The 26401-nt window shown below is 44.5% G+C and overlaps 2 protein-coding genes across 9 annotated transcripts in view; one reads left to right on the top strand and one right to left on the bottom strand.

Annotated features, from left to right (window-relative positions):
- The window catches only part of FBXL15 (F-box and leucine rich repeat protein 15), a 112723-nt gene extending 105951 nt beyond the window's left edge, over positions 1 to 6772 (top strand). For all 4 annotated transcript variants that reach the window (XM_063961408.1, XM_063961405.1, XM_063961407.1 and 1 more), the window contains one exon: positions 6076 to 6772. In XM_063961408.1, coding sequence (XP_063817478.1) covers positions 6076 to 6265 — 190 coding nt within the window. In that variant the 3' untranslated portion in view covers positions 6266 to 6772. The remainder of the gene's footprint in view (positions 1 to 6075) is intronic.
- A 2571-nt stretch (positions 6773 to 9343) lies between these two features.
- CUEDC2 (CUE domain containing 2) overlaps positions 9344 to 26401 on the bottom strand; it is a 136075-nt gene continuing 119017 nt past the window's right edge. For 3 of the 5 annotated variants that reach the window (XM_063961411.1, XM_063961412.1, XM_063961409.1), the window contains 3 exons: positions 16445 to 16497; positions 14891 to 14951; positions 9967 to 13475 (listed from right to left, as the gene is read on the bottom strand). In XM_063961411.1, the coding sequence (XP_063817481.1) occupies positions 13329 to 13475; positions 14891 to 14951; positions 16445 to 16497 (261 nt within the window). In that variant the 3' untranslated portion in view covers positions 9967 to 13328. The other 2 variants (XR_010243960.1, XM_063961410.1) reach the window with 2 other exon arrangements.

Genomic DNA, 26401 nt, shown 5'->3' on the forward strand with positions numbered 1-26401 from the left:
ATTGGTTTGAACCACTTAAAACAGTGGAGTTGAAATATATCACTTGGAAGGTGGTCATGTTGTTAGCCTTGGCTTCGGCTAGGCGAGTTTCGGAATTTGCGGGTTTATCACATAAAAGCCCCTATCTGGTTTTCCATATGGATAGAGCGGAATTGCGGACCCGTCCTCAATTCCTACCTAAGGTGGTCTCATCCTTTCATATGAACCAACCTATTGTCATGCCTGTGGCTACACGTGACTTGGAGGATTCAGAGTCCCTTGATGTGGTCAGGGCTTTGAAGATTTACGGGGCCAGAACGGCTAGGATCAGAAAAACAGAAGCACTGTTTGTCCTGTATGCAGCCAACAAGGTTGGCGGCCCTGCTTCAAAGCAGACTATTGCTCGCTGGATCTGTAACACGATTCAGCAGGCGCATTCTACGGCAGGATTGCCGTTACCAAAATCAGTTAAGGCCCATTCCACTAGGAAGGTGGGCTCGTCTTGGGCGGCTGCCTGAGGGGTCTCGGCACTACAGCTGTGCCGAGCTGCTACTTGGTCAGGGTCAAACACCTTTGCAAAGTTCTATAAAGTTTGATACCCTGGCTGAGGAGGACCTCCTGTTTGCTCAATCGGTGCTGCAAAGTCATCCGCACTCTCCAGCCCGTTTGGGAGCTTTGGTATAATCCCCATGGTCCGTACGGAGTCCCAGCATCCTCTAGGACGTTAGAGAAAATAAGATTTTAAACCTACCGGTAAATCTTTTTCTCGTAGTCCGTAGAGGATGCTGGGCGCCCGTCCCAAGTGTGGACTACTTCTGCAACCGTCCCAAGTGTGGACTACTTCTGCAAGACTTGTATATAGTTATTGCTTTCATAAGGGTTATGTTATAGTTTCGTCGGTTTTGGACCGATGATATGTTGTTGTTTCATACTGTTAACTAGATAGTATATCACAGGTTATACGGTGTTATTGGTGTGGCTGGTATGAATCTTGCCCTTAGATTAACAAAAATCCTTTCCTCGTACTGTCCGTCTCCTCTGGGCACAGTTTCTCTGAGGTCTGGAGGAGGGGCATAGAGGGAGGAGCCAGTGCACACCCAGATCCAAAGTTTTTCTTAAAGTGTCCATATCTCCTGCGGAGCCCGTCTATCCCCATGGTCCTTACGGAGTCCCAGCATCCTCTACGGACTACGAGAAAAAGATTTACCGGTAGGTTTAAAATCTTATATTTTAGAGAAACATGGGTTACTCCTGATAAAAAAAATTTCAGACCCCTAAAAGGTTGCTGATGTCCTTTCCCTTTGCCCCTGAGGATAGGAAGGTGTGGGAAAATCCTCCTGCAGTGGATATTTTAGTGTCTAGGGTGTCATGTAAGATTGTGCTGCCTGTATTGGGAGCTATCTCCTTAAAGGACCCTGCTGATCGTAAGATTGCAACTACGCTCAAATCCATTTACACAGCAGTGGGAATTGCTCAGAGACCCACAATTGCTTGTGGTTGGACTACATGGGCCATTTTTAATTGGACGGGTAATGAAATAGAGGGTTTTGACACTATGCCTCAAGATGAGCTTATCACACTCCTGCGGCATATTCAGGATTCTGCTAATTTCATGAGTGAAGCAATCAAGGAGATTGGTCTGATCAATGCCCGCTCTATGTCTGTGGTTGTGTCGGCATGCAGGGAATTATGGCTGTGGCGGGTATGGGTCGTTGGGTCGACTCAACATAGGTCGACAGTCATTAGGTCGACCACTGAAGGTCGACATGGGAATTAGGTAGACAGGTGAAAAGGTCGACATGAGTTTTTGGACTTTTTTGGTGTTGTTTTCTTCGTAAAGTGGCAGGGAACCCCAATTAGTGCACCATGTCCCCTCGCATGGCTCGCCATGCTTCGGGCAAGGTTACCGTTACAATCGTAGTCCACATGGATCGTCAAGTATGGAACCCCCCCCCCCCAAAAAAAAAACAACCCATGAAACTCATGTCGACCTTTTGACCGGTTGACCTAGTACATGTCGACCTAATGGCCATGTCGACCTAATGCATGTCGACCTTCAGTGGTCGACCTAATGACTGTCGACCTAACAGCCTGGCTGCGGCAGTGGTCAGCAGAAGCTAATTCCAAGAGGGGAGTTGAGAACCTTCCCTTTGCAGGTGAGGCTTTCTTTGGTGACGAACTGAACAAGTGGATTTCACAAGCGACAGCCGGTAAGTCCACCTATCTGCGGCCCCTCTCTACAGTTCTTTCGGATGGCCAGGTTTAGGGGCAAGGCCAGGGGTGCTTCCTGCGCCGCCAGAGAAAACAGGTAAACCTCGCAGATCAGCAGCCGCTGGTTCCCTGGAGCAGAACTCCGGTTCTGCCTCTTGCAAGCCTTCCGCATGACGGTTGGCCCCAGCTTATGGGGGACTTACAGGTGGGTGCTTGTCTCAAATATTTCAGACATATTCGGGCGGACTCCTGCCGGGATCCCTGGGTGAGAGACCTAATCTCCCAGGGCTGCCGGTTGTAGTTTCAAATGCTCCCACCTCACAGATTCATCAAGTCTGGCTTGCCAGTTTCACCTGTGTCAAGGGATACCTTGCAAGAAGCCATCCAAAACCTGTTACGAATGCAGGTCATTGTTCCAGTTCTGCCTCTACTCCAAACAAAGGGATTTTATTGAAGCCTGTTTGTGGTTCCAAAACCGGACGGTTTGGTTCGGACGATCTTAAATCTCAAATCTCTGAACCCGTACTTACGTGTATTCAAATTCAAGATGGGAGTCTCTGAGAGCGGTGGTTTCTGGCCTGGAAGAAGAAGGGGAATTCCTCGTATCCCTGGATATCAAGGATGCGTACCTTCACATCCTGATATGGCCGCCTCATCAGGCGTACTTCAGATTTGCACTGCAGGACAGTCACTTCCAGTTCCAGGCCTTGCCTTTTGGTCTCTCCACGGCACCAAGGGTATTCACAAAGGTAATGGCGGAGATGATGCTGCAACTCCGCGTGATGGGTGTGAACAACGTTCCGTACTTGGACGATCTCCTCATAAAAGCTGTGTCCAGAGCACATTTGTTGGACAGCATCGACCGGACTACATGTCTACTCACGGATGGATTCTCAATCTGCAGAAATCCCAACTGGAACCCTCGCAGCAGATTCAGTTCCTGGGAATTACTGGACACTGTGTCGCAGAACGTGTTCCTTCCTATGGACAAAGCACGGACAATTCAGTCAATGGTTTGCTCCGTTCTGAAACCGACCAAAATCTTGGTACACCTTTGCATACGCCTGCTGGGAAAGATGGCAGCCTCATACGAGGCAATTCAGTATAGAAAATTCCATGCCCGTCCTTCCCAGTTGGATCTGCTGGACAAATGGTCAGTATCACATCTCCACATGCACCATAGGATATCCCTTTCGCCAAAGGCAAGGATCTCCCTGTTGTGGTGGTTTTAGATTTTGGATTCTGTTGACGACGGATGCGAGCCTCCATGGTTGGGGTGCGGTGACCCATGGGGCTCAGTTCCAAGGAAGGTGGTCACCCCAGGAGGCTTCTCTGCCAATAAATATTCTGGAACTTACGGCCATTTACAATGCCCTTCTGCAGGCCTCTTCTCTCCTTCAGTGTCAGGCCATACAGGTACAGTCAGAACAACACAACGGCGGTGGTGTACATAAACTGACAGGGAGGAACAAAAAGCAGGTCCGCAATGAAAAGGTGTCCAAAATACTCCTCTGAGCAGAACGCTATGCCAGGGCCATATCTGCCATTTTCATTCCGGGTGTGGACAACTGGGAAGCAGACTTCCTCAGCAGACACGATCTGCACCTGGGGGAATGGGGCCTGCACCCGCAGGTGTTTCATCGGTGGGGCTACCCTCAAATTGACTTGTTGGCTTATCGCCTCAACAAGAACCTTCAGCGTTGCTGTTCCTGAATGAGGGACCCACAGGCCACAGCGGTGGACGCTCTGACGACGCCGTGGGTTTACCAGTTGGTCTATTTGTTCCCTCCAATTCCTCTCATTCCCAGAGTTCTAAAAAAGGTAGAGAGTTCAGGCAATTCTGATTGCCCCGTATTGGCCACGCAAGGCCTGGTATGCGGACCTCCTAGCCATTTCCCTCAAAGGGCCCTGGCCGCTGCCACTTCAGGAAGATCGTCTGAAGGGCCATACGTCTATCAAGACTTACCGCGGCTACGATTGACAGAATGGAAGTTGAAAGGGAGATTTTAGCCAGGAAAGGGATTCCCAGCAAGGTTATCTCGATTATGGTCCAGGCTAGGAAGGTGGTCACGTCGAAACACTACCTTCGCTTATGAAAGAAGTATGTCTCTTGGTGTGACGGTCGGCAGTATTCTACTGTGAATTTTCATCTGGGACATTTCTTGAGCTTCTTGCAGACGGGAGTGGATTTGGCCTATGCTTAGGTCAGATCTCGGCCTTGTCTATTTTCTTCCAGAGGCAGTTGGCTGTTATCCCTGAAGTCTAGACGTTCTTGAAGGGGGTCATTCGTATTCAACCGCCCTTTGTACCTCCCACGGCTCCGTGGGATCTCAATCTGGTTCTGACCTCTCTCCAGTTGGATTGGTTTGAACCTGTACACAAGGTGGACATGAAATATTTGACTAGGAAGACTGTCATGTTGTTGGCCTCTGCGAGGTGTGTCTCTGAGAACTCGCCAGCAATTTTTGCCTAAAGTGGTGTCAGTGTTTCACATCAACCAACCAACCGATTATGGTTCCGGTGGTCTCTGACAAATCTGTTACGCCAAAGTGACATGGTTCGAACTATGAAGGTTTATGTCAGAACAGCTTGTCACAGGAAATCTGATTCGCTTTTTGTTCTCTATGATGCTAACACGATAGATTGTCCTGCTTCAAAACAGTCTCTCTCTCGTTGGATCAGGATTACGGTCCAACAGGCTTACTCTTCGGCGTCTTTGCAGCTGCCGAGGTCTATTCAGGCCCACTCCACGCGTTCGGTGGGTTCTTCCTGGGAAGCTCCCCGGGGTGTCTCGGCTTTGCAGTTATGCCGGGAAGCTACTTGGTCGGGGTCAAACATGTTTGTTCAATTTTACAGGTTCGACACCTTGGCTACTGAGGACCTTCAGTTTGGTCACTCTGTCTTGCAGGGTTCTCAGCACTCTCCCACCCAGTCTGGGAGCTTTGGGACTTCCCCTTGGTACTAAAACCATCCCAGTATCCCCTAAGACATAGAGAAAATAGGATTTTAATACCTACCAGTAAATCCTTTTCTCATAATCTGTAGGTGATACTGGGCACCCACCTCTGTGTTTCAATATTTTCCTGCAAGAGTTATTTCTTGTGTTTGTTGTTTGGGTCTGCTGTTGTTGTCCCTATTTTCAAGTTGTGATTAGCATTTCTATCCTCGTGTTGTGTGCTGGTTCGTTTCTCATCACTTTGTCTATTTTCCTCCTCTCAAAATACGTCCGTCTCCTCGGGCACAGGTTTCCTAGACTGGCTCTACGGGAGGGGCATAGAGGGGAGGAGCCAGCACACTCTGAGGAAGTTTTAAAGTGTCAGGCTCCAATGGACCCCATCTATACCTCATGGTACTAAGACCATCCCCTACGGACTACGAAAAAAGGATTTACCGGTAGGTATTAAAACCTTATTATTTTTTTATTCGGAAATGCATCGTAGTCGCAAATGGATGTGACAAGCTGCTTCACAAGACTGCACTGATTATTTTGATATGCAACACTAGTATATCTGTGTGTGACAGAGTCTGAATCAGTAGACAAAGTGCTAGCATGCAGCTTTTTTCCATGCCAAGTTCGGTTGTGCTTATTATACAGATACAGTAGCACACATCAAATCAATCACTGCAGTCTCGTGATACAGCTTGTCACATCTGTTTGCGACCGTGAAAAAACCCTCAGCCCGAGCAGAGGCGCACGAGACCTGTCTGGCAACGCATGGCGTATTGAGGCTAGCTGTATGTACACATCTGTATCTGTCTAATCTTTTCTTTGCAAATATTTATAGTATGTAATAAGCATTAACATTACACAGACTTTAAATCCAAGGTTTTAGAAAGCTTAATTTGTTTGTGGTATAACAATACTTTTTTTCCCCACCCCTGCAGGACCCTAGCAGAGTACTGTACCAAACTGAAATCCCTAAAAGTAAAGCACTGCCACAACGTGACTGAGTCTAGTCTAGGAAACCTGCGGAAGAGAGATGTAACTTTGGACGTGGAGCCTCCGTTACAGAGAGCGTTGGTTCTCTTGCAAGATGTTGTTGGATTTGCACCATTTATTAACCTGCAAATATAAAATGATTTCCGGAGTGAGGATACTTATTCACCACAACCAAGAAAGCAATCATGTGCCATAATACTACCATACCGGCACACAAACTGCAGCCAGACTTTATACTGGCAGTAAACATTTCATAAGGTGCTGTAAGGACAGAGGACATTACTTTGTGGCTGCAGGCAGCAGAGATTTACTGCCATAATTCAAAAGGAGGTTGATGGTGATTATTAGCACATCAGGATCTTTGATTTGTTGACCTTTTACAGAGCAACAAACAGGAGACTACCCCGCTGGTGACACTACGGATGGGTTTATTTATTACTGCAGAACCAGATAAGATATATCTACACAGTGTCATTCTCTCTAGCCAACCTCATGCAGCACCTGAAGCTTGGCTCCTTTGCAGACAAGGCTAACAGCATAGTTTGTGAATAGTGCTAGAGTTAAGTCATTTGCCTAATGTGTTCTGTGGTTAAATATTTAATAAACTGTAAATATGATTTAATAAAAGTAGTTTTATATTTATTTAATTTTTATTACACTGAGTTACAGAGAAAGAAAATACAATTGCAGCTATACTATACCAAACATTTTTTTAAATAAGATTAATTATGAAGCGATATAGGGCCTGATTCAGAGATGTAGGCAATGCCAATAGTTACAGAGTTGAGCAATTAGTAGCCGACCGAGCAAGCGTCACTGTCGCACTACGCACGTTCCAAGGTACCTAGTGATGCCGCTCGCAGTGAGGATTTATATGCAAACTGAGACAGTCAGGGACCATTTGGGGGAAGAAACGGAAAGTGGGAGCAGGCGCAGGTGTGTAGCGACTATTTTCAGGGAGATACTCGGCCTACAACTGCGATCCTGTATGCACAAAACATGGCGCCAGCGTCTCAATTCCTGCAGCTATGCTGTGCTACCATAGGGAAACTCTGGAAGTCTATTATGGAAGTATCTGTGATCGCCGCAGTATATGTAGGTGCTTGTACCTGTGATGCTGCCGGTGGGCGACTCAACAGAAATCCAGGTGTCTGTGTCATTTGCATATTTTCACACATCCGCTGCATGCTGGATCACAACGACGACTGCATTAGCATACATCTCCGAATCAGGCCCATATTACATAAGTTGATTGTGTTTAAGTTGATATGGAAGCATTGATGGATACGCACGTCACAGTTATAGGAAGTGAGAGATGTGGAGGCATAATGCATCATGTTTCCAGAACTCTGCTTATGTCACCTCTTAGGGAGGGTTACTCTGTGCATGTACTTTGTACAGCCACTAATGGGATTAGGGAGCCAGATGGGAATGCGCTGGTAAAATTCACATGCGGGGGTATTCAATTAGGGCCGTTATTTCGCCTAGGAGAAAAAACAGCGCAGTTCGCTATTTTTTTAGTGCGAAAGAGGATTTGCCCTATTCAATAGCAGGGCCGTTTTTCGCCTAGGCGAAAAATTTGTCAGGAGCACCGGCAAAAACACGGGCCGTTTGACAATTGAGGCATTTTTCGCAATTAAAAAAAAAAGTGAAAAGGCATTGGCGAAAATGCCTTAAATACAGACGGAAACATCCCGCAATTGAATACATAGGGGGGTGAATTCAATAGCTCCGAAATTATCAGTTAATTGATTACCACCCTATGTCTTTTACCTCTTATTCATATTTGGGTTGGGTGAGGGATTCACAAGTCTTCAGTGCAGTGCATAGGTAGAGTAGACACAATCTGGCTGCTTAGGTGTGAACTGTAATCTCTTGTGAAATGTCAAGGCACAAATTGTATATAAGCAGCACTGCACACTGAAGAAGTCAGCATGTTCACTTCCTTCATAAACTCATTATGGAGTCCACTGGATCTTCTACGACTACAAGAGTGGTCCCGTGACAGCAGGAGCCTTTTGGCTGACTGTTAGCTGTTTTTGGAGAGAAAGCACTACCCTGAACCACTGTGTGAGTGGTTTGCAGAATTTCTATGCAGGAGCTGGTCCCTGGAAGACTAGGGGTTCAGTATGAATTGCCAGCAAACTGGATCCCAGCTGTTATGATCCCGACAGCGGGATCCCATCCACCAGAATGCCGGCAGCGGGGCAAGCGCTAGAAAGCCCTGTGGCTCTCGCAGGTTCTATTCTCCCTCTATGGGTGTCGTGGCCTGTGTTGCCGTTATTCCGATGTCAGCGTTGTGACTGCCGGGATGCAGGCTAGCTGTATTTTAACCACTTCCCAAGACGAGGAGCACTGCGGCTGACCTGTGTCCACCATCACCGAGGACAAAGTTGCTGCTGTGCTGCTATAGTTGAGGTGGACGCCAGGGTGACCATGGCTCAGTTAAAGAAGTAGATAGGCATCTCATTGGGAACCAACCGCTTGATACTCCATGAAAAGTTAGACCTGAGCAGGGATTTCATAGACATCTCTCAAAATGTAATGTTTTCTTTGTAAATTTAATACTTTTTGTGCATCCAGAAACATTGCACATCCCTCATAACTTGCCAAATCTCCACTCCATGGAGGGCATCAATTTTACACCCTACAATTGAATCTACCTTTATGCGCCACATCATGTGGTTACCCGTGTAAACAGGTGCAATTGTTCAAAAATATATAGCTGCATGATGTCACAGCAGCAGGACAATTCGTACATTTTAGTGAGAAATAAAATCTGTAGATCAATCACAATGAGTGAAAAAGGTGTAATTTAATTGGTCATTTATTGAATTCTACAATAATCTAAATGAAAACCACATAAACACAGCAGGTGAAATAAGCGATCTGCTAGATTGTGTCTGCATGCAGGCCAATCTAGCACCGACGATAGCAACGCACGGGGCCACGCATCGCTATGGGGCATACACACTGAGAGATCCGTGCATAAAATCTAAGCAATCTAGTCAGACTGCTTCGATTTTAAGCACGGATCTCTCCGTGTGTACCCCGCTTCAGTTCTCAAACAATGGGGCAGATGTATTAAGCCTGGAGAAGTGATAAAGCAGTGATAAGTGAAAGGTGATAACGCACCAGCCAATCAGCTAGTAACTGTTTTTATAGATTAGAGCTGATTGGCTGGTGCATTATCGCCTTACACTTATCACTGCTTTATCACTTCTCCAGGCTTAATACATCTGCCCCTCTGTCCACAGGACCCCAAACAGTTCCCATTTTCCAGGTCACCCAGCAGGAGCACAGGTGTATTCATTACTTACGGACATTTAAAAGACCCACCGGTGGAGATAATTATTTCACTTGTTATTCTGTGAGTAGGCCTGGAAAACTTACTGTTTGAGGTCCTGAGGACAGAGTTTGAGAACCTGTGATCTAAACAAAAAATATCTTACAGAAAAAGATGATAATTATCAACAGGCTTGTATGCTGCTCACTTCAGAGCTTGTCTAAGTGTAAGAGATACTCCCTAAATCAGTCCACTGCTTCTACCCTATCGCACCTCTTCCGAACTAGTAAGTCCTACTTGTCGCTTCAAGCTGCAGGTTGGGAGTAGGCCGAGAATTCAAATGTCCCCTATATACTAAAATTAAGAAATGTATTGCAATTTATAAACTAAAACACACATTACATCTCAGAGTTTTCCCCCTCCCTCTCATCCTTTAGACAGTTTCCTCTGCAGCTCTTCGTTCCCAGTTCATTACACACTCCTCTATACAGCAGTGTTGCAGTGCCATTGCATCACAGGATTACCGTAACACTGAAGAAAAAGAAAAAGATAACATGAGACAGCCACATTGCCTGTCATTTTTATTACCGCAGCATTACAATAACGCCAGTGTACTGTCCAATCAGCATATTGGCTAACGCAGTGAATAGATAGAATGTGCTGTAGCCAACATGCTTTAGGTTGCAAAATATTCAATTCATATTTTGATAATCACAGAATAATCATCTTTATGGACAGCCGAAATTAAGCTAAACAAATGTTATGTCTTTCTCAAGAAAAGAAAAGAAAAGAAAAGCAATTACAACATATTTTATTTTTGCTCCATTTAAAGAAAACTTCATCAAAATATTTTCATTAAGTATTGAACAATGTAATTGCTGTACATAAAACTAGGAGGCTACGAGTAGTACAGTGAGATATAAAGGGTGTTATTGCTTAGGAGTATTGCCATGGACTATTGCTCTGTTTTGTGATGTGTGTAGGATCTATTGATTTCTAATAAACCCATAATGAAAATAGTATATAAAAATACAGCAAAGGGTAAGGATATGAAAAATAAAAAAACATTGAAAAACGTATTTTTTGTTTGTTTGACATGACTAGAGATAACAAAACCATATATTAAACTGTGTAATTATGATATTATATAAACAGTGACATAATAACTCAGCATTGTCAGTAGGGTTAGTTACCAAAATAACTGTTGTGGATTACTGCACATTTGAACTAACAGCATTGAATGATCTAGTACAAGTTATTTGAGACATGTTTCTCGTTGCTATGGGCTACTGCACCTTTGCATTTTGTTTACAATGACCACCCTGTGTTTCCTATCCCCATTTATAGCAGCCATGAGGGCCAATGCTGGGGCATAAAAGTGGCTAAATTGGATAAGATTGGAAAAAGTAGCTGGATAACACAGAGGCCGGTAGAGGTAATCTTCCAACCTGATTTGCCAACTTGATCAATACTGATTCAATCAATTTCAGTTGGATTATAAATGTACATTATATTATGTCCTGTATGCTGCAACACTGGGCCAATCACCCAAAATTGCAGGTTCCCTGGTCAGCATTAGACTATTGTATCTTATTTTTTTGTAAATCTTAAACACATACTATTATGCATATTTATCAGTTTCAATCAGTTCCATGGGGGAGGATGGCCAAGTGACAAAAGAGCATAAGAACTATATGGAAGAAAATATTTTCATTTAGTGACTATTACAATTAGCAAAAATGTCACAATAATGGTACTTACATCACTTCCACTGACTACGCATACAGTATTCCAACCCAATAGTATATTGCAAATGCCACACCCAACCCTGGGATTATACTTATATAATGTATTGTGGTGACCACATGATTATATTAATTAATACACATTTTTAAAGGATACACACACAAGTTTTTTTTTGTGAGGGTGAAGCTCGTCAGAAAAACAAAAAATAAATGTTTACTTACTGTACTGTTCACGTACTACTCTCTAAGTTCGCCAGGGACAATTTCCACTATCGGTCAAGTTTCTATATGAAGTGTTTCCAAACCTTGGTCCTCAAGGCACACAAATAGTCCAGGTTTTGAGGATATCCAGGCTTCAGCACATACTGATGAATCAAAATAACTAATTAAGTCAACTGTGCTTAAGTATGGCAATCCTCAAAACCTGGCTTGTTAAGTGTAGCTTAGGGCTCAGAGGTTATGAAATACTGCTGTTTGGAATTTTCACAAGGGAGGGGCAATGAAACCAGCCCATCTAGTCTCAAGCAGGAAGAGAATGAAAAGCACATTATGAAACAGAGAGAGATCCTGATGGGTCCACTAAACAGATTGGAGAAGGTAAATTCCCCCCCATCAAACACCATTAATTATTATCTTTTTTTTTTACGATGCAGTTATACTTCACAATTTGTATTTTCAATGAGACCATTTGCTCTATGGACTTTCTCCCACTATACTTGAGTGACCACTCCACTTTAAAAGGACAGATTTTCAAAATAAAAAGCCATGTTTAGCTTGTATGGTCCACCAACGACCCGCTTCCAAACTCAAATGTGCGAGGGTCACTTTTTGCATTTCCAGGCTGGGGAAATGAAGTGTCTGAGCTAACATGAGGTTCCCTGAGCAGAAGGTAGATGCATGGTTACAGATGGAGCCTTAAGACAAAGAGGCAGAGCACATGTGGGCATCCACCCCACTATCACCTGTTTGAATGCATAATATACTTAAGTTTATTTGATGATGGAATAGCAACGTTTCAGGTCTGCTCAGGATTGTTTATCAAGCCATACTGGTCAGCCTGATGAAAGTTCTTGAGCAGACCTTGAAACGTTGCCGTTGCTTACACCAAATAAACTGAAGTAGTTGATGCATTCAAACGGGATCCCAGCGCGCATCATACCGATGCCAGAATCCAGTCAGCCGGCATACCGACAACTATTCTACCTCCTGGGGTGTCCACGACCCCCCTGGAGGGAGAATAAATAGCGTGGCGTGTGTAGCGCGCCACCGTGCCTGCAGTGTGGTGAGCATAACATACACCCTCTCTGCATACAGATCATATATTCTATTTAAATAAAAGATCTTTAAAAAACATAAGACTTGCAATTTACAAATTGGTTTGATTAGGGTGAGCTCTGTCTCTCAGTGCTGCACACGGTCTCCATTTTTTCATCTGTCTGACCTCACCTAATGAAAACTTGGACAGAGACTTGCAAAATCCCATTGTCATTCCTTTTCAGTGGCTGTTATAGCGATCTCAAAACTCACAAAAGACAAGGAGGCATCATGGCGAAGAAACGGAGACCACAAAAATATGTACATGGGCCATAAAATAAGAAGGGAACTTAAAACATCTGAAAATTCCACACACTGTCATATCTATATATGCCGATGGTACATAACATTATCTTGTACAGTATTTTGCATTACGTAGCTAGTCAATACACTGAATAAAAGGTTTTTGTTTCCAACACATGTGACAGTGCTGGCAGACTGAAGCAGCCAGGGCAATTGAGCTGCTGTGTTACTGGGATGTTCCAGTGTCATACTCCTATTGGGATTCATAGCTGTGTGTGTTCAGGAACAGCTGAGGGCAGGGTCACAATGACAAACTCTCTCCCCAAGAGCAAACACAAAGTAAAATACAATTTACTGACTCAATTACTGTACACATAGAAATAGCCTGAGATGAACCTATGAGATATTTACATGTAAGATAGGATTCACTTTCCCGATATTTATGTAATGTGTGTTTATGGAAACAGAAAGCTTCATTAGTGAATAAATAGTTAGATACTGTAAACGCAACAAACAAGTTCATTTCTCTGGTACAGAGCGTAGAGTTACTACCCATTCAGTGCACATATCAGACAGAGAGGTTGGGGAGACCTCTGTGTCCAGTCACCTCTCAGTGAAACTTGTATTTTCTTGCAGGCTTGAGATTTATATACGTTTTCTTCATCTCTTCACTCTCAGGTTTTTTCATATCTTTGTACCTCTCACCCTTCGTGGTGACCACTTGATTGTCAATGTATCGGACCATTTTCTTAGGTGCCTAGAGTTGCAACAGTAGAAGGTAATGACATATATAGATGATATAAAACAGAAGATCAATGTATACAATCATTTACTGCACTCCTTAAATGTATTACCCTAAAACATGTATAGCTATATATTTTATGTAAAAGAAAAAAAAGAGAGGATCAAATAAAACCATGTCAAATATCTTAAAGATGCATCAATGTAACAATACATAAAATATAACAATACATTAAATAAAGCAGATGTGCATGAATACATCCAAAGATCTAATTCTCTTAAGATATGCAAATATTATGGTTTAGAAGTGTACACAACACGCAGCATACAATATCACTAAAGGTACTGTACCAAGGTTCTAAGGCGCACAATTTAAAAACATAGTAACTAAGGGGTACTCACGGGAGAAATGTGTGCTGAGCGATCTTAACACAGACCGCTCAGCACACATCTCTCACCCCGCTCAGCACAGCGCGATGTGCTGAGCGAGGGGGAAAGCCGACGGGGGGCCGCTCACTTCACACAACGGTGAAGTGAGCGACCCGCTAGATTGAGCCTGCATGCAGGCTCAATCTAGCATCGGCGATAGCGATGTGCGGGGCCGCGCATCGCTATCGCTGGAGGGCATACACACGGCAGATCCGTGCTTAAAATCTAAGCAATCTAGCAAGATTGCTTAGATTTTAAGCACGGATCTCTCCGTGTGTACCCCCCTTTAGTCTTTAGTGGTAATGGGATATGATTGCTGGGCACCCATTGCTATCAGTCACTCATGCAGTGTGGGTGGTGGGAAATCACAGTAGCTAGCTTGCATGTTTCAAATGTAGCTCTTAGGTATTTTCAGATAGTCTGGCCTCATCTTAGCCGCAATTGCTAATAATCGCGGGTCGTTTGCTGTGACTAGTGTGCTTGATAATGTACATGTGCACTGCGATCCATAGGATTGCATGGTGCGTAAACTCCCGTGAGCGAGTTGCATGCATGCGCGGACAGTTGCAATCCCGAAGCATACACATGTGCAAGGATGAGACTGGACACATCTGCATCTGCTACTGTATGCCAAGGTTTGTCATCAGCTGCTTTGACCGATCGTTTTAAAATGGCAATAGGAATTAATGCCAAACCAGGCTTGGCTTAGCATTATTTCCTATTGCCATTTTATACTGATCAGTGGCTTTGACAAACCACAGCACAGTAAATAATATACCCTAGATGCAAAACCTTGAGCCACATCAGGCTATCCCACTCCCAGCCTCAAAAAATACTGCCTACAACTGGAGTTCTGATCTCAGGTCTATGGGAGGAAGATTTCACTGAGAAGGTGGCAAATTTTTACCTAGACAGTATGTTTTAATGCATTGAGCAGGAAAGCAATAAAATCTTTTTTTCTACTTTGGCCGTAGTTTTGGGGCCATAGTATGGTGCTCTTACCTCTTTAGGTGCCAATGGCCTGTGAGTCTTTTTGTCTTCTTCATTGTCAACCATCATGTATCTGCAGCAGAAAAAAACCATGACACAAATATTCGGACATGTTTTAGATTTCACTTTGCCTTTTAATTGTTTTATACCGAATTCATGCTGCAGTCTATGGGTATGCTTTGGGGATATAAATTTGTTCCCTGAAAACAGTGACAACTGCTGTACAGGATGGTAAGGTCATAAGGGGTGATTCAGACCTTATCGCTGTGCTGCTAAATTTGTTGTCCTGTGATCAAACAGTTGCCGCCCAAGGGGGAGTATACATTCGCCCCGTGCAAGTGTGCGATCACATATGTACGCCGTGCGAAAATGTCCATCAGTCAGTGGACAGCTGCAAATCCGTTTGCAACTCATTCACCATCTAATGGTTTTTCCAGGGTGTGCAGTCTGTGTGCAGACCAGGACTTACTCCTACTGTGTGATGAGAACAGGCTGATCGGGTCCAGTGCTGACGTCACACACCCTCCCAGAAAATGCTTGGGCATGCATGCAAATTTTCCCCGACACTCCCAGAAAACGGCCAGTTACCACCCACAAATGGCCTCTTCATGTCAATCGGCTTGCGAATGGCTGTGCGGTCAAAATATTCACACCAGCTAGGCAACGCACGTGCGCATTGCGGTGCATACGCATGAGCAGTCAATCAACAATCGGGCACTGTGCGAAAACGCACAACACCGATCAGGTCTGAATCGGGCCCATTCTCCACTGGGGTTGCACTTAATTTGTCTCTTACAGTTACCAGTTACTATAAATAATATACTGTGTTTATTATTGCGAGTTTTAGACATTTGCAGTGTATATTACAAGTTATTTTATGCAAAAGTACCACTGTATCCCAAATGTACATTTTCAGACTCATGAATCATGGTGGTAAAAACATTATCCAGCCGACTTGCCACTGTAGTTTTGTAAAAGAAAAAAAAAAAAGAGTAAAGTATTACTTTACTTTTCCATTACGAACAGCTGAAGCTCCATTCCACAGGTTTAAGGGGGTTACTCAGGTATGTTAGCAAACCAAAAAAGCACACTAATGGGCAAAACCATGCTGCACTGCAGATGGGAGAGAGTCAGATTTGGGTGGGTTATATTGTTTCTGTGCATGGTAAATACTGGCTGCTTTATTTTTACACTAAAACTTAGATTTCTCCTTCATCCACTAGGGGACACTGGAACATAGACAATGGGGTATAGAACACACTCCACACAAAACTAAAGCTCTCTGCACATGTTATATCTGCCCCACCTGCAGTGCAGCATGGTTTTGCCCGTTAGTGTGCTTTTTTGGTTTGCTAACAAACCTGAATAACCCCCTTAAACCTGTGGAATGGAGCTTCAGCTGTTCATAATGGAGCAGGGAGCTAATACTTTACTTTTTACACATTAGTGTGGTATTTTTTTGGTTTGCTAACATAACCTAAATAAGGCCCTTAGTTGCAGTGAATTGTTTAAAAACACCATACATTGTAAGGAGAGGAGTTACTATTTCATGGTTTTGTTCCTTACTTTTGTAATATGAAGTGTTTCAAGTCTTCTTTTTTTGGAGCTTTTTGCAACTCCTGGAATAAAAAATAGACCTGTAAGGAGTTTCACCATTAGAGACAATTACATTAACATTACCTTAACAGCAGAAAATAACCAAAAGGGCAAAATAGTGTACCTATTTCAGTATTCAAATTACTTTGTTTCATATATATATATATATATATATATATATATAATATACACATATACATACGTACTGTACATACATACCTCTCTCTATCGTTCGTTTGGGAAAACCCCATACTATGGGGCAGATTCAATGTAGCCAAGGGAGACGGCGGCTGTGAAATGTGAAATTAACTTCCTGAAACTGTAAGAGGCTGATCTAGAGGTCACAAGATTCTGCTGGCAACTAGAGAAAATATAACCACTCAAAAAGGAGATTATATGTATAATATGCTTTAGTCTTCTAATATTCATAGTAAAGGTTTCTTGTAAATGATCATCCAATTTACCATGCATACCGGGGAGGTGATCTTCTTGCCTTATTAAAAAATAAATGTAGTGGCAGAGGCATCTTGTACTTACGCTATATAAGATAAAAATATATCAATGTTTTTGCCACGTGACTTGTTTTAAAGTTTTTTCTATAATTGCTGCATACATATGTTCTCTAATTTCTATATGTATTATAGATGTATTTGTTATTAATTTGTCTCTGCTAAGTTACACATATTGTTATATGTAGGCTTACCATCCCATCCCTTTAAACCGGGACACTCATGAATTACACAGGTTCTATGTAATTCATTAGTGTCCCGGTTTAAAGATATAATATGGTAAGCTAGTATGTGCAATTCATCACCTATATGGTTAATGAGAGACCAACAATGCATGCTGTGACCCCAAAACTACACTGCACTACAGTCGTTGCATACATTTATTTATTATTTATCAACAGTTCTTATATAGCGCAGCATATTCCGTTGCGCTTTCCAATTAGAACAACAGTAATAGAACAAAACTGGGTAAAAGCAGACAGACATAGAGGTAGGAAGGCCCTGCTCGCAAGCTTACAATCTATAGGGAAATAGGCATTGATACACAAGGACAGATGCTACCTATTGCATAAAGGTCCACCAGATTGCTAGTTTCTTAATGGGTTGTATATGATATGATCACCCAGCAATGTTGGCCAAAGGTCAGGAGGGTGTGAGAGTAAAGAAAGACAAGATATGTGATGTTATGTGTACTGTACAGAGAGGATATAATTAGATAGGGAAACACTGAAGGTTATGTGTGTGGGTCTGGAATATGATAGGCTTGTCTGAAGAGGCGAGTTTTCAGGGAATGTTTAAAGGTTTGGAGACTAGAGGCGAGTCTTATTGTGCGTGGGAGGGTATTCCACAGAGTGGGTGAAGCCTGGATAAAGTCCGGTAATTTTGAATGCAGAGCGGTAGGGAGATATTTTGAGATGAGTGAAGAGATGTATGTTGGTGCAGTTTAGTTAATAAGTAGAAGTATTTTATATTTAATATGGTAGAATACCGGTAACCAATGGAAGGACGGAAGATTAGCCTCGCAGCTGCATTCAAAATGGATTGTAGTGGTGAGAGCCTATGTTTGGGAAGACCAGTCAGGAGGCTATTACAATAATCGATGCGGGAGATAATGAGAGCATGGACTAGAGATTTTGCTGTGTCTTGTGTAAGATATGGTCGTATTTTGGATATGTTTCTTAGATGTATGTAACATGATCTTGAGACAAATTGAATGTGGGGAATGTCAAAGTCGAAAAATATTGGGGTATACACATCAAGTACAAACTACACACAGATGGACTCCGTGCGCGTGCTTATTCTGCCGTGCGTGCACATATCCGCAATTTGCGTATGGTCGCTCCCGCGGTCCTGCGCATTAGCGCGTGGTATGGGTATTTACGGTAGAGTTTGTGAACGTATGGAAAGCTATCAAAATACACATTACATATTTAAATCCAAATAGTGCACAATGTACACACAGTCTCCCTGCACCACATCAGTAAGTTACAGCAGTTTAAATGGTAACAGAACAAAGGGATTCACCTTTACAGGATAGGAGGGGACAGAACAAGGTTATAAGGTGGTGTTTGGTATCCAGCTGTAGGGTATTTTAAGCGTAACATTCCGGTGTTGGTCTGCAGCAGATCGCATGTTCCTGCGGATAGTTATGTGCAGGAGCAGAATATAGATATAAACTGTATTTACTGTACATTATGTATGCGGCGGGAATCCAGAGGAGACCACCCACAAGAGCAGTTGGAACAGACATCGCCCACCTATTCAAACCGACCCATGACCTATCCTGTACTGTAAATGACCATCCCTGTGTCCAATGGACAAAGATTACAGTATCCATTGTGTTACGTTTTGGAAGAATTGTATAAAGAGAGCCTGCTGCAGGCCTGGTCAGACACAAGACTCACAAAGTTATCTATCTAGATGACGGAAGACCAGACTGGGTAGCGCGGCGAAATCCAAACAAGTATGTAACATTGACTGTAGCCATTATTCTGTTGTATTGTATTATATTGTATTGTATATATTGTAACCCCCTTTCAGTAATAATATACTGTGGTGTCAGAACCCAGCATTTTAATTACAATCTGGTGTTGTGTCTTTCTTTCCCTGCTAAGGTTTAAAGTGTATTATTATTGCATTGCATAGCGGTTAAGGGTTTGCGGTGTATCTCTGGGTGTGTACGCGCTGTGTGTACTTTGTACCGTCAGCGCGGCGTTTGTGCGCAAAGTCTGTACACAGTACGGGACTCTTTACGCTAATAGCGTAAAGAGTACGTAGAGTGTGTATTAAGTATAGCGGCCGCAGCGGCTCCATGGTAAAGTGTATTAAAAGTGTGTTTAAGGTATAGCTTTCATCCCTGTATATAAATCAACATTCTCAATTGGGGGCTCGTCCGGGAATCCACATACTCACAGCCTAACAGGTCACAGCAGACTTAATCTATCAGCAAAAGGGTGGACAGAAAGTATCCTACGTAACCTCTTCTTGGTCGGTGGATACACTAAAAACCCTACTTGTGTGCTGATTAGATGACGTCTGCTCTGTATGGTTTGTAGAGATGCTGGTAGAACCCGTAAAGTAAACAGCAAAAAAGCTATTTAAAAATCTGTGAATTTTTTTGGGCGCCAAAAGCGTACACAACAAAAGGCACCCATACCCTTTGTATACCCTCTCACATTGTTGCCATAAGACTCAAATTGTTAGATTCATTTAGATCTGTGTGAAACCGGTTACATTTTGTTGCTATATAGTTAAAACGAAAATAAATGTTTAAGGAAGTAAGTGTAAAGCACAAACGCAGTTCTGGCCCAGTCGTAATAGGGTTAAACGGAACAAGTGTGTGTTGTGTTTAGTGGGCAATAGTAGTTTTTATTGCTCACTTTTATAGAAATTGTGTGATTTGTTTTATTGCGTACGCACATTGGTACACGTGGTACGGAACGTGAGGACAACGTAAAAAAACCGTGCACGTGGCGCAAGTCCGCACACGTGGCATAGAGGTACGCACGGTTGCGTAATTATGCAAGCTTGCGTAGGGTTGTGTGCGCATAATAAAACGACACAATAGTTTGTTTAGTTTAAAGGTGGGACAGTAGCCACGCTACAATAGCACAAAACTGCCCGGTTTCTAAAGCAGATTAATATAAAAACATTTTTTTTAAATTGCCTCTGGGGTAAAGCTGCCAACCTGAATGAATCCAAATTTTCTGCACAGAAAAACAAAGTGTATTTGAGTGAGCGAATGTAGGAGTGAGTGGATATTTGAACCCCGGGAAATCGGGATCCCGTCCTGTGGTACATAAAGTAAGAGGAGGCTTGGTGGCGTGAAGTGGCTGACTCACGTTAGTATAAGGTTTAATACACAAATCGTGAGGTGATTTGCAAAGGACCGTGATAGTGCATAAGTATTGCGAAGTATTGAAGTAAAAAGGTTTTTGTATTACGCTCCGGGCTGAGGGTCACAGTTTGTACATTGACCCGTGGTTGTATGGCAGATAGGTAACAAGTACCTATACGCTGTGAAATTGGACCGCGCGTTTGTGGGTGAGATATATACAGCGCAACTTGATACCCCATTACGAACTTTTGCGTAAAATCGCGGTATCGTGAGCGCTGTGTAGAGCATACGCAAGCGTGATTTGTGTATAAGGAGTTTTCGCTGGTCTCTCTCAGGAAAATCTCCAGCGGTGTATATTCACTGTAATAGGTAAGTCACTCCTAAACACTTCCAGTGAATAGAAACCAGATAGGGGCCTCACTGGGTTCGCGGTGGTCACTATTGGAGTGAGTCGTGGTACTCGGCGGAGAAGGAATGGGTGAAAGCGCTCTAAGAACTTTCACCGTCTATTCGTATTGTGCATTGGGGATTGCGTAAAAAGGAAAAAGTCCGCGATGGGATCCAATTTCACAAGCGGTGGACGTTTTGTAGCCAGGGTTCAGATTGAAGAGCCGCGGCCCAAGGGGTCAGCGAGGTTTGTTATGTGTGGTAAATATGGATCACACACGTAAGACTTTTTGTCTGAATGGGTACGTATGACTGACAAAGATAGGGTACCATTCCCTAGGGTGGGCAGCTTTGAACCAGAGGTATTACAGAACTTAAGGATTAGGATATGTCTAATAAAATCCAAGAAAATAAGAATTTACTTACCGATAATTCTATTTCTCATAGTCCGTAGTGGATGCTGGGGACTCCGTAAGGACCATGGGGAATAGCGGCTCCGCAGGAGACTGGGCACATCTAAAGAAAGCTTTAGGACTATCTGGTGTGCACTGGCTCCTCCCCCTATGACCCTCCTCCAAGCCTCAGTTAGGATACTGTGCCCGGACGAGCGTACACAATAAGGAAGGATTTTGAATCCCGGGTAAGACTCATACCAGCCACACCAATCACACCGTATAACCTGTGATCTGAACCCAGTTAACAGCATGATAACAGAGGAGCCTCTGAAAGATGGCTCACAACAATAATAACCCGATTTTTGTAACAATAACTATGTACAAGTATTGCAGACAATCCGCACTTGGGATGGGCGCCCAGCATCCACTATGGACTATGAGAAATAGAATTATCGGTAAGTAAATTCTTATTTTCTCTAACGTCCTAAGTGGATGCTGGGGACTCCGTAAGGACCATGGGGATTATACCAAAGCTCCCAAACGGGCGGGAGAGTGCGGATGACTCTGCAGCACCAAATGAGAGAACTCCAGGTCCTCCTCAGCCAGGATATCAATTTTGTAGAATTTTACAAACGTATTTGCTCCTGACCAAGTAGCTGCTCGGCAAAGTTGTAAAGCCGAGACCCCTCGGGCAGCCGCCCAAGATGAGCCCACCTTCCTTGTGGAGTGGGCATTTACAGATTTTTGGCTGTGGCAGGCCTGCCACAGAATGTGCAAGCTGAATTGTACTACAAATCCAACGAGCAATAGTCTGCTTAGAAGCAGGAGCACCCAGCTTGTTGGGTGCATACAGGATAAACAGCGAGTCAGATTTCCTGACTCCAGCCGTCCTGGAAACATATATTTTCAGGGCACTGACAACGTCTAGCAACTTGGAGGCCTCCAAGTCCCTAGTTGCCGCAGGCACCACCAATAGGTTGGTTCAGGTGAAACGCTGAAACCACCTTGGGGAGAAACTGAGGACGAGTCCTCAATTCCGCCCTGTCCGAATGGAAAATCAGATAAGGGCTTTTTCAGGATAAAGCCGCCAATTCTGACACGCGCCTGGCCCAGGCCAGGGCCAACAGCATGACCACTTTTCATGTGAGATATTTTAACTCCACAGATTTAAGTGGTTCAAACCAATGTGACTTTTGGAACCCAAAACTACATTGAGATCCCAAAGTGCCACTGGAGGCACAAAAGGAGGCTGTATATGCAGTACTCCTTTTACAAACGTCTGAACTTCAGGGACTGAAGCTAGTTCTTTTTTGGAAGAAAATTGACAGGGCCGAAATTTGAACCTTAATGGACCCCAATTTCAGGCCCATAGACACTCCTGTTTGCAGGAAATGTAGGAATCGACCCAGTTGAATTTCCTCCGTCGGGCCTTACTGGCCTCGCACCACGCAACATATTTTCGCCAATTGCGGTGATAATGTTTTTGCGGTTACATCCTTCCTGGCTTTGATCAGGATAGGGATGACTTCATCCGGAATGCCTTTTTTTCCCTTCAGGATCCGGCGTTCAACCGCCATGCCATCAAACGCAGCTGCGGTAAGTCTTGGAACAGACAGGGTCCTTGCTGGAGCAGGTCCCTTCTTAGAGGTAGAGGCCACGGATCTTCCGTGAGCATCTCTTGAAGTTCCGGTTACCAAGTTCTTCTTGGCCAATCGGAACCACGAATATAGAGCTTACTCCTCTCCATCTTATCAATCTCAGTACCTTGGGTATGAGAGGTAGAGGAGGGAACACATACCCTGACTGGTACACCCACGGTGTTACCAGAGCGTCTACAGCTTATTGCCTGAGGGTCCCTGGACCTGGCGCAATACCTGTCGAGTTTTTAATCATGTGGAAGACTTCTGGGTGAAGTCCCCACTCTCCCGGGTGGAGGTCGTGCTGAGGAAGTCTGCTTCCCAGTTGTCCACTCCCGGAATGAATACTGCTGACAGTGCTATCACATGATTTTCCGCCCAGCGAAGAATCCTTGCAGCTTCTGCCATTGCCCTCCTGCTTCTTGTGCCACCCTGTCTGTTTACGTGGGTGACTGCCGTGATGTTGTCCGACTGGATCAACACCGGCTGACCTTGAAGCAGAGGTCTTGCTAAGCTTAGAGCATTGTAAATGTCCCTTAGCTTCAGGATATTTATGTGAAGTGATGTCTCCAGGCTTGACCATAAGCCCTGGATATTCCTTCCCTGTGTGACTGCTCCCCAGCCTCGCAGGCTGGCATCCGTGGTCACCAGGACCCAGTCCTGAATGCCGAATCTGCGGCCCTCTAGAAGATGAGCACTCTGCAACCACCACAGGAGGGATACCCTTGTCCTTGGTGACAGGGTTATCCGCTGATGCATCTGAAGATGCGACCCGGACCATTTGTCCAGCAGGTCCCACTGGAAAGTTCTTGCGTGGAATCTGCCGAATGGGATTGCTTCGTAGGAAGCCACCATTTTACCCAGAACCCTTGTGCATTGATGCACTGAGACTTGGCTCGGTTTTAGGAGGTTCCTGACTAGCTCGGATAACTCCCTGGCTTTCTCCTCCGGGAGAAACACCTTTTTCTGGACTGTGTCCAGGATCATCCCTAGGAACAGAAGACAAGTCGTCGGAACCAGCTGCGATTTTGGAATATTGAGAATCCAATCGTGCTGCCGCAACACTACCTGAGATAGTGCTACACCGACCTCCAACTGTTCCCTGGATCTTACCCTTATCAGGGAATCGTCCAAGTAAGGGATAACTAAAATTCCCTTCCTTCGAAGGAATATCATCATTTCGGCCATTACCTTGGTAAAGACCCGGGGTGCCGTGGACCATCCATACGGCAGCGTCTGAACTGATAGTGACAGTTCTGTACCATAAACCTGAAGTACCCTTGGTGAGAAGGGTAAATTTTGACATGAAGGTAAGCATCCTTGATGTCCCGAGACATCATGTAGTCCCCTTCTTCCAGGTTCGCAATCACTGCTCTGAGTGACTCAATCTTGAATTTGAACCTCTGTATGTAAGTGTTCAAAGATTTTAGATTTAGAATCGGTCTCACCGAGCCGTCTGGCTTCGGTACCACAACAGTGTGGAATAATACCCCGTTCCCTGTTGCAGGAGGGGTACCTTGATTATCACCTGCTGGGAATACAGCTTGTGAATGGCTTCCAAAACTGCCTCCCTGTCAGAGGGAGACGTCGGTAAAACAGACTTTTGGAAACGGCGAGGGGGAGACGTCTCGAATTCAAATTTGTACCCCTGAGATATTACCTGAAGGATCCAGGGGTCTACTTGCGAGTGAGCCCACTGCGCAATGAAATTCATTGAGAACAGGCCTCCACCGTGCCTGAGCTTGTAAAGCCCTAGCGTCATACTGAGGGCTTGGCAGAGGCGGGAAAGGGTTTCTGTGAATTGGCTGATCTCAGCAGCCTTTTTCCTCTCCCTCTGTCACAAGCAGAAAAGAGGAACCTTTTGTCCGCTTGCCAACAAAGGACTGCGCCTGATAATACGGCGTCTTATTTTGAGAGGCGACCTGGGGTACAAACGTGGATATCCCAGCTGTTGCCGTGGCCACCAGGTCTGAAAGACCGACCCCAAATGTCCCCTTTTTAAGGCAATACTTCCAAATGCCGTTTGGAATCCGCATCACCTGACCACTTTACTGGTGGAATTGGACAACGCACTTATACTTGATGCCAGTCGGCAAATATTCCGCTGTGCATCATGCATATATAGAAATGCATCTTTTAAATGCTCTATAGGCAATAATATACTGTCCTTATCTAGGATATCAATATTTCCAGTCAGGGAATCCGACCACGCCAACCCAGCACTGCACATCCAGGCTGAGGCGATTGCTGGTCGCAGTATAACACCATTATGTGTGTAAATACATTTTAGGATCCCCTCCTGCTTTTATCAGCAGGATCCTTAAGGGCGGCCATCTCAGGAGAGGGTAGAGCCCTTGTTCTTACAAGCGTGTGAGCGCCTTAACCCCCCTAGGGGGTGTTTCCCAACGCACCCTAACCTCTGGCGGGAAAAGGTATACTGCCAATAACTTTTTAGAAATTATTATCGGGGGAAACCCACGCATCATCACACACCTCATTTTATTTCTCAGATTCAGGAAAACTACAGGTAGTTTTTCCTCACCAAACATAATACCCCTTTTTGGTGGTACTCATATTATCAGAAATGTGTAAACATTTTCCATTGCCTCAATTATGTAACGTGTGGCCCTATTGGAAATCACGGTTGTCTCTTCACCGTCGACACAGGAGTCAGTATCCGTGTCGGCGTCTGTATCTGCCATCTGAGGTAACGGGCGCTTTAGAGCCCCTGACGGCCTATGAGACGTCTGGACATGCACAAGCTGAGTAGCCGGCTGTCTCATGTCAACCACTGTCTTTTATACAGAGCTGACACTGTCACGTAATTTTCAACAGTACATTCACTCAGGTGTCGACCCCCTAGGGGGTGACATCACTATTACAGACAATCTGCTCCGTCTCCACATCATTTTTCTCCTCATACATGTCGGCACAAACGTACCGACACACAGCACACACACAGGGAATGCTCTGATAGAGGACAGGACCCCACTAGCCCTTTGGGGAGACAGAGGGAGAGTTTGCCAGCACACACCAGAGCGCTATATATATATATATATACAGGGATAACCTTATATAAGTGTTTTTCCCCTTATAGCTGCTGTATGTTTTAATACTGCGCCTAATTAGTGCCCCCCTCTCTTTTTTAACCCTTTCTGTAGTGTAGTGACTGCAGGGGAGAGCCAGGGAGCTTCCCTCCAACTGAGCGGTGAGGGAAAATGGCGCCAGTGTGCTGAGGAGATAGGCTCCGCCCCTTTTCCGGCGGCCTTATCTCCCGTTTTTCTGTATATTCTGGCAGGGGTTAAATGCATCCATATAGCCCAGGAGCTATATGTGATGTATTTTTTGCCATGTAAGGTATTTTTATTGTGTTTTATTGCGTCTCAGGGCGCCCCCCCCAGCGCCCTGCACCCTCAGTGACCGGAGTATGAAGTGTGCTGAGAGCAATGGCGCACAGCTGCGGTGCTGTGCGCTACCTTATTGAAGACAGGAACGTCTTCTGCCGCCGATTTTTCCGGACCTCTTCGCTCTTCTGGCTCTGTAAGGGGGCCGGCGGCGCGGCTCCGGGACCCATCCAGGCTGAACCTGTGATCGTCCCTCTGGAGCTAATGTCCAGTAGCCAAGAAGCCCAATCCACTCTGCACGCAGGGGAGTTCGCTTCT

This window comes from Pseudophryne corroboree, chromosome 3, assembly GCF_028390025.1.
Source record: "Pseudophryne corroboree isolate aPseCor3 chromosome 3, aPseCor3.hap2, whole genome shotgun sequence".
In the NCBI taxonomy this organism is placed as follows: Eukaryota; Metazoa; Chordata; class Amphibia; order Anura; family Myobatrachidae; genus Pseudophryne; species Pseudophryne corroboree.